The sequence below is a fragment of the Thunnus maccoyii genome, chromosome 4 (genome assembly GCF_910596095.1).
Source record: "Thunnus maccoyii chromosome 4, fThuMac1.1, whole genome shotgun sequence".
NCBI classification, from domain to species: domain Eukaryota; kingdom Metazoa; phylum Chordata; class Actinopteri; order Scombriformes; family Scombridae; genus Thunnus; species Thunnus maccoyii.
Window position 1 is genome coordinate 29390030 of NC_056536.1, and position 8719 is coordinate 29398748.

The 8719-nt window shown below is 39.9% G+C and overlaps 1 protein-coding gene across 1 annotated transcript; it reads right to left on the minus strand.

The window, feature by feature from the left end:
* Nucleotides 1-2041: 2041 nt before the first annotated feature.
* On the minus strand, nt 2042-8719 carry LOC121895199 (vasopressin V2 receptor-like). The gene is made up of 6 exons (XM_042408146.1): nt 8434-8719; nt 8028-8273; nt 7084-7230; nt 6703-6991; nt 3238-3459; nt 2042-2418 (listed from the first exon to the last, which is right to left on the minus strand). The coding sequence occupies exons 1-6, from the start codon at nt 8701-8703 to the stop codon at nt 2234-2236; spliced, it is 1359 nt and encodes a 452-aa protein (XP_042264080.1). The 5' UTR covers nt 8704-8719; the 3' UTR covers nt 2042-2233.

Sequence of the window (8719 nt, forward strand, 5' to 3'; positions counted from 1 at the left end):
AGAGAATGAATAAAAGTTTTTTAAAACAAAACTCCTCATATTCCTTCTGTTCTGTCAGGAGAAGACAATAGTCAGATGCACAAAAATCACAAAAACATCATTTACAATAATTACACTTTATACAACTTATTACAGCAGTTTTTAATCTAAATTACCTGTTTGACTTAAAGGAATAGTTTGACATTTTGGGAGTTTTCCTGCTGACAGTTAGAGGAGGAGGAGTGGTATCAGTCTTCTCATCTAAGTCAAATAAAGAAAGAAAGCAAATAAGCATCTAGTTGTGGTTTTAAGGAGGGAGGGAGGGGGGTCACTGCTCCAGGCCAAGAAACAGTCTGACACATAAACCCCCGAAAAAACAACATGTTGATTTGTGAGGTTTAGAAGTGCTAATCAGATTAATCAGGCCACTCTGTGCCTCACATTTTTCTTGTTATAACAAGAAATCTCAGAATAGTAGCTGCTTTTATTGTCATAAACAGTAACAACAAAGCTTTCAGAAACACATCTGGTTCACTTTGGTTCTTTCTGGTTTGAGATGCAGAGTGAACAGTATCCTCCAGAGTGTCTGCAAGCTAATAACAAACACATCTAGGTTTCTTAGGAAGAGCAGAAATTCATCATGTGTTCGCCCTGAAAGAAAGAAAGACTTGATCAATCAATTTAAACATTCACGAGCGTTCATCTCAGCAGCAGCAACACTTTATCAGATACAGTCTCATGTTTCACCTTTCTCATTATAACTTTTTATTCTCATTATAACAAGAAATTGTACTTTAGACTCACTGTTTCCAGTCCAAATTAGTTTAGCTTAGCATAAAGACTGGAAACAAGGAAACAGCCTGGCTGTATGCTGTTTGTTTGTTTGTTTATGTGTTTGTTTGTTTGTTTTTTGGGATGTACTCTAATCCTGTTTGTGGACTAAATGAAATAATAATAATTCATAATTTGCCTTTAAGATGTGTGTCTACGAGCCCGTCCCTTTAAATTTTAAAAGACCAGCGTGTAAGATTTAGTGACATCTGGCAGAAATGGAATATAATATTCATAATTTTGTTTTAATTAGTGTATAATCACCTGGAAATGAGAATCATTGTGTTTTTGTTACCTTAGATTGAGCCTTTTATATCTACAGAGGGAGCAGGTCGTCTTCCATGGAGCCTGTCATTTTTCATACACATGTATTCACTTTGTTGCAATCTGCAACCTCACCACTAGATGGCACTAAACCCTACACACCGGTCCTTTAAATCCTGAAGTGTGAGTGTAAACTGGAAAAGGTTTGACTGTCATATTTATACATTTATTAACATGTCTGGTAGGTGATAAATTACTAAAATAAAATAATAAACACTGTTGAAGGAAGTATTCAGATCCTTTACCTGAATAAAAGTAGCAATACTGCAATATAAAAATACTCTAGTACAATTAAAAGTAAAACATGTATAAATATTATTTACAAAATGTACTTAGAATATAAAAAGTAAACATGCTCAATGCAGAAACACAACCTCTTGGATTGTTCAACTATTACATATGAGGTTATTAGATTATTATTGATGAATTAATATGTAAATCGTATTCGGATTAAGTTTAATAATTTTGTGTATTGTTGTGTAATTTGATACACTGTGTTTTATACGCTGGTCATATGTAGTTTTTTTTATGTCAAATCTTTATTTGTAAAGTAACTACTGACTAAAGCTGGCAAATAAATATAATGGTGTAAAAAGTGCAATATTTCCCTTTGAAATGTGACGGAGTAGAAGTGGAAAGTAGCAGAAAATGAAAAACCAGGAATAAAATCATAGAGAGGTCTGTAAGAAATGTAGATTTTACCCCTCAGGTTTTTCTAAAGATCAAATAAACAAGATATAAAATGTTAATTAATGAGCTTTAGAGGAGCTCATAGGTGGATTTATTCCCTTTAGACGGAGCCAGGCTAGCTGTTTCCATCTGTTTCCAGTCTTTATGCTAAGCTAAGCTAACCGACTCCTGGCTGTAGCCTCATATTTGGTATCAATCTTCTCTTCTAACTCTTAACAAGAAAGCAAATAAGCCCGAAATGTCAAACTATTTCTTTAACAGTAATAAACATGTTCACATGTGGAAAACTCAGCGCTCTAGTTTTGTTGTATTCTACAGAGAGCAAAGGATGAGGACTCGGTTGTGTGTTTCGGTGTCACATGATGAGATGTAGCCCTCTGTGGTGTGGTTGGTTGGTTGTGTGTATAGTTCAGTAGTTGGAGGTGTGTGTGGCCGTGGAGTCGTTGGGTAAAGAGCCTCGGCGGAGTGTGTGTGAGCGACAGAGCAGCAGCAGACGAAGCTCCGGAGAGACGCTGCTGGAGAAGGCCGAGTAGATCCAGGGGTTGGTGCACGAGTTCAGACTGGCCAGTAGCATCAGCAGGGTGAACACTGCACCTGCACACACACACACACACACACACACACACGCACACACACACACACACACACACACACACACACACACACACACACACACACACACACAGCTGCTTCAGTGGATGTTCTCAGTGACCAGTAGAAGACTGTCGATGATTATTTTCATTTAGAGCTGCAACAATTAGTCATTTATCGATTAGTCGATCAACATGCCAAAATGTTTACTGGTTTCAGCTGCTCAGATGTGATGATTTCATGTTTTTCTTTGTCATTCGTTATAACAAAGTTGTTGCTGATTCGACTAATTAATTGATCAAGTAACTAGCAGTTGCAGCTTTAATACTGAGAAGCATCAGTGTATCTGTACATGAAACCTGCTGCATGAAGCTTTGTTTGTGTGTTGATGTACAGAATAATTTATCATGTTGCATCATTTTCTTAAAATGTCATTTACATAAATAATCTTTTAATAATCTGTTAAAGGCAGCCTGTAGAGTTTCTGACCTCTGGTAGCGCTGTGGAGCAGTTTTTATGAGTTTTGTTTGTCTTGTGAGGCGATGCACAGAAGAAGAAAAAAAAACACGTAAACATGAATGTAAACAATGCAGGATTTAAAATATAACACTCGATGTAAACATAACTTTTGTTTGTTTACAAGAAAACTCAACAGATGTGTCAAAGAGCCAGATTTTAAGTTCTGATCTGTCAGTGCCAAATGAAAAAAGTCTTTGTTGTTGTTTTTTTTTTTTGAGGGTCCTCACAAGTATAGAGGTATGATTGTGTGTGTGTGTGTGTGTGTGTGTGTGTGTGTGTATGTGTTTGTGTGTGTGTGTGTACCGCTCTGAGGTGGGTTGGGGTCCCAGGCGGCCCACAGCTGGACGCTGAAGAACGGGGCCCAGCAGAGCGAGTAGACGAGCACAATGACCAGCGTCATCCTCACCGTCTTGGACATGGCCGCTGTCACCTCTCCTCCCCGGGCGGGGGCGGCTTTGACCGGCGGGGGGGAGCAGACAGTGGAGGGAACTGCAGGGTCGGGCAGCACGTCAGGCTGCAGCTCAGCTGACAGGAAGTACATTAAAGGACTTTTTTAAAATCTCTTTATGACATGTAGAAACAATTACAGATTCTTCTACCACAAAATGATCAATATAAAATATTGATTTTATGGTTTGCAGAAGAAAAATCAAAAATTGAGCTACAAGGAGTTACATTTCATACAAGAAATTTAAACAAAAAAACAGGAATTAATAGTTTTTACAGCCTTTGAATTAGAGGAAAATCCAATCAAATCAATGTATAGTTTAAACTCCTGTATGAAAACCAAGAAGTTTAACTTTTTACTGTAAATGTGCTTTTATGAACATGGAATTTAGCCAATAAAATTAAAAGATTAGTAACATATAGATGAGAATTCAGAGTTCTGCCAATCAGTATGAATGTTGATAAAGGGCAGAAACAAAATAAGTGAACAACAGTCTCAGGGGAATAACAACAAAATGTACAACTTATATCAATATCTTTTCTGATTTTTTTAAAAATATATCTTAGCCGTAAAAACTATGAATAAGTTTGAAAGAAACATCCTCAATTTGACACTTGTTTGAATATATCGCTTATATCAGTAATATGTCTATATTATGCTTCAGAAACTGCTCACTTACTGTAAACTATGTGTGATTTTTAATACACGGTGGCCTGATAATCCCACTGAGTTTCTTTATTTTATTTTAAATTACTTTATTTTCACTTCAGTCATTTATTTATTTAACATCTACTTGAATTCCTGAAAGAATCAGAGATAATTCAGAAATCTGCGTCCAAACTGAGACATATAAAAACAGTGTTATGGTCCTTTATAGGGAGAAACTATTCCTCATGTTTCCACCTAAAACAAGAAAGATGCACTTTGTCATTGTTTGCTGTTGAAAGCCCAAAATTAAATTTAAATTGTACACTGAGAGTTACTTTTAACTCTGTCTAGCAGAATAAAAACTGCTGTTAGAGTTGAACACAACAATGTCATCAGTTCTTAAAATGATGAAAATTGATTTTCTCAGCTCAGCGATTCAAAAGTAAGTCGACCACGTTTCTGCTGCTGATTATAACCACACATACTTCTACAATCTCACCACCAGGAAGGTCCTTTAGAAGCTGTTCTGGTGCAATTTTTTGTGAGTATTTTAAGCTCAATAAGAGCTAAAATAAGATTGTTTTGCAAAATGTTGTTTCCAAGGTCAAGAATTAACTTTCAGTATCGACTTTTAAGCTGTAATGGACGTGAAGTTCTTAAGAAAATCATATCATACAATTGAAAGCTCCAGAACAGCTACTTATGGACTTTGCGGTGCAACTTTTTATTTTTTGCCAAATATTTGTATTTTATTTATTTATTTATTTATTGGGACAGTGTAGTTTTTAACATAAATGATGTACTGTACCTGATTTAGCTACAAGCTAATTTTCATCTGCAGTCCCTAAGAACATAATGATGGGTCTGTTGTTGGAGGCGTCTCAGTCTTAGAAATCCTATTTACTACTCCGTAGATCACATATAACACCTTCTAACTGGAACAAGATGGATCATAGTTAATTACCTTTATGCTTAAAATGGCAACAAGTAAATATATATCATGTTTCTGGAGCTGCAGAGTCAAGAAGCTCATTTTCAGAAATGAAATCTAAAAAGCATCCTGGGTTTTGTCTTCTGCTGGGTCTACCCTCTGAAGATGTGTCACTTCCTTTGATATTTAAATTACTGGATAAATTATTGCCTTTGGCAAGAAAATGTATTTTGTTAAAATGGATGAAGGAGACCCGTCCCCTCCGACTGTTAGTTTGTGCTACAAAGAGATCTTTGATGTGGTACCACATGAGACCATCAGTTCTGTGCTTAAGGTCCAGATGAAACTACATATTTTGTTTTACAGGAAGGAAACATGACTGGATTTCAATACAAGAATACAAAGAAACTGTTTTTATTTTCTCTTTTTCTGCATATATTTTAATTTTAAAATAAGTGCACAATATGACTGGGGATGTGATCTAAAAGGGTTAAAAAGACATTTTTTTCATTTTACCTCGACTTAAAAGGTAATGATCAGTCATTTCTGAATATTTTATGGCCACTGACCACTGATCTCCCAGCAGAGACTGTTCATTTATTATGAACATGACTTCCTTTCTTGAACTGGAAACCTGCAGGACAGAATACTGGTACTGGTACTGGACACAGTCAGTTTAACTACTCTACACTGGCTCACAGTTACTTTTAGAACTGATTTAAAAATTCTTTTAATGGTTTAAAAAGCACTAAATGACTTAGCCCAAGTCTATATTGCCGAGCTACTAAAAACCACATGTCCCAGGCCTGTGCCCTGAGGTACGCCGATAATCTGCTGTTGCTCTCACAGACCCGCACCCTTAAAACATCGGGGCCTTTTCTGCTTACGCACCCAAAATCTGACACAACTTACCAGCAGTAAAGAGGCGACTTTAGTGAGCTAAAACCAAGTAAAAACTTAGCTATACAAACTGGTCTTCAATTAACTTTCTCCCCAATATCCACCTATGTATGTTTATTTGTACTTTATGCACTTTAAATGACCGGTGTGTAAGATTTAGAGGGATCTATTGGCAGAATATAATATTATAATAAAGAATCGTGTTTTCATTACCATGAAATGAGCCCTTTATATCTACATAGGGAGCAGGTCCTCTTCCACGGAGCCCGCCATGTTGCACTGCCATGTTTCTACAGTAGCCCAGAACGGACAAATGAAACATTGGCTCTAGAGAGGGCCTTTCATGTTTTTTTGCAAGTTTCACTGCCTCCGTAGGTTCTCCTACACACTTGGAAGGGGAGGGGAGGGTGTTTAGTTGGTTGCAATCTGCAACCTCACTGCTAGATGCCACTAAATCCTACACACTGGTCCTTTAATGTCTCTTTTCTATGTATGTTCATGTTTTATTCTCTTATTTTTAATGTGTGTTAATGTTCTGTTATTAACACATATTAAAGTACTTGGACAAAGGCTGAGTCAAAGGTGACCTGGCTGTTGGTGGATGGACCTTAATAGTGGAATCTATTTTGATGTTGTTCTGTGTTGTTTTTTCCTGTGTATGTCAGTTTCTTGTTGTTTATGTATGTTGTGCCATATGTCATAGTGCTTATTTTAAATTAATTTTAAAAATTAGATACAGTTGTTTGGGAAAACATACATGTAGGGTGAAATGTAAAAGGGTAACAGTACAGTGTTAAGGCTATGTAAAGTGAAAGCAGTCTATACTCTGTGTGGGTCTTACCTGGATGAACAGCTGTGTAGGTGTGAATATCACAGTGTGAAGTGATGCTGTTGGACCTGAGTGGACCCATAGGAAGGTGCTGGTAGGTGGATCCAGGTTCAAAGCCGGTGTGAGTCCCGGGGTTGTTGAACACGAGCGGTGAAACATACAGGGAGACACTGGACCTCCCTCTGCTGCCTCCTCCTCCTCCTCTCTGACTGTCCCGTCTGGATGGAGGGAGGGAGGCGGGGGACAGGCGGCACTCTGACTTCAGGTACAGACTGTTGTGGATCTCCCTGAAGATTTGCACCTGAGGGAAAAGAACAGGAGACGTCCAACAATGTTGTTGTAAATAAAAAAAATCTTTGTAAACAAACTATTTTGTGTAACTCTCTCTTGTACCTGGCAGACAGTGATGATGAGGACAGGGAGGATGAAGACAGCTAGGGTCATCCAGGTCACGTAGGCCTTGAGGCCCCAGGTCTCAGCAAAGTTTCCCCAACATTCATACACACCTGGAGCCACTTCTGAACGCGAGAAGATGAAAACCTGGAGGGCGAAGAGGCGTGTGGGGCGTCAGCAGAGAGATTTGTGAGTGTGTGTCTTTAAGTCGGGTACGATGGAGGTGAAATGCCCTCCAACACGTAACTCTACCTGTGTCCAACAAATGTCAGTAGAGCTAATGTGGTCATCTAACGTGCTTCTGTTTTCAAATTCTAGTAGTGGAAGAAAGAGATGCTTTATAACAACAATACAGCAATGTGAAAGTACTTGATTACCAGTAAAATCTTACTTCAGTAAAAGTATTATCAGTAAATATTAAAAGTAAAAGTACTTCTGCTAAAAAATCACATCACTGAGTGTTATTGATGTGTCAGTGTTTAAGCAGCATTTTACTCTTGTAGCTGCTCGAGGTGGTAGTCTACCTGTATCAACCTACCTGTATCAACCTACCTGTACCAGCCTACCTGTATCACCCTACTTGTATCAGCCTACCTGTACCAGCCTACCTGTATCAACCTACCTGTACCAGCCTACCTGTATCAACCTACCTGTACCAGCCTACCTGTATCAGCCTACTTGTATCAGCCTACCTGTACCAGCCTACCTGTATCAACCTACCTGTACCAGCCTACCTGTATCAACCTACCTGTACCAGCCTACCTGTATCAGCCTACTTGTATCAGCCTACCTGTACCAGCCTACCTGTATCACCCTACCTGTACCAGCCTACCTGTATCAACCTACCTGTATCAGCCTACCTGTATCAGCCCACCTGCGTCAGCCTACTTGTATCAGCCTACCTGTATCAGCCTAGTTGTGGCAGCCTACCTGTACAAGCCTACCTGTGGCAGGCTGAGCAGCAGCGATAGTCCCCAGGCCAGCAGTATGAAGGAGTTCCGCCGCTGGGTAGCCCCATTGCGATGCGCCTGCAGGGGGCAGCAGATGGCGTAGTGGCGGTCCGCTGTCATAGCGACGATCATGTAAGAGGAGGCGAACATCCCAAGGACCTGTAGGTATTTCACCAGGCGACACAGGAAGTCCGGGCCAGGAAAGCGACCCCTGGCGTCCCACACCAGCTGAGGCAACACCTCAGAGAGAAAGAGGAAGGGAGAAGAGATGGAGAGAGAGGAAGAGATGGGGTGCAGGTTCAAAACACAGTATATAGGTTTACTAAATCCATTTTCCAACAAGTGCACAGGGTGTAGGAGTGGGCAGAAGTGTGTGTGTGTGTGTGTGTGTGTGTGTCACCTGGAACAGCGCCACCACCAGGTCAGCCAGACAGAGGTTGAGCATGAACTGGTGCAGCGGGTTGTGGTGTCGTCTCCGTCTTAGCAACACCACCAGCACCAGCCCGTTGCCGAGCAAGGCCATCACCAAGATGACCGCCAGCACAACCACCTCGGCCACCGCCAACAAGGCGTCCCGCTCCAACTCAGTGACATTGTTACCCGCCGGGGTCACAGAGACCACCGGCCAGTCGATGGATGGGTATGTGTCTGTTGCCAAGGAGACTGACATGTTGGCTGGGAGGAGA

Coding starts and splice junctions, on each gene's coding strand:
- LOC121895199 (XM_042408146.1), bottom strand. CDS start 8,703: ATGTCAGTCTCCTTGGCAACAGACACATACCCATCCATCGACTGGCCG. Junction 8,274..8,433: donor TGGTGGTGGCGCTGTTCCAG/GTGACACACACA, acceptor TTTCTCTCTGAG/GTGTTGCCTCAGCTGGTGTG. Junction 2,419..3,237: donor CCCCAACCCACCTCAGAGCG/GTACACACACAC, acceptor GTGTGTGTGCAG/GTGCAGTGTTCACCCTGCTG.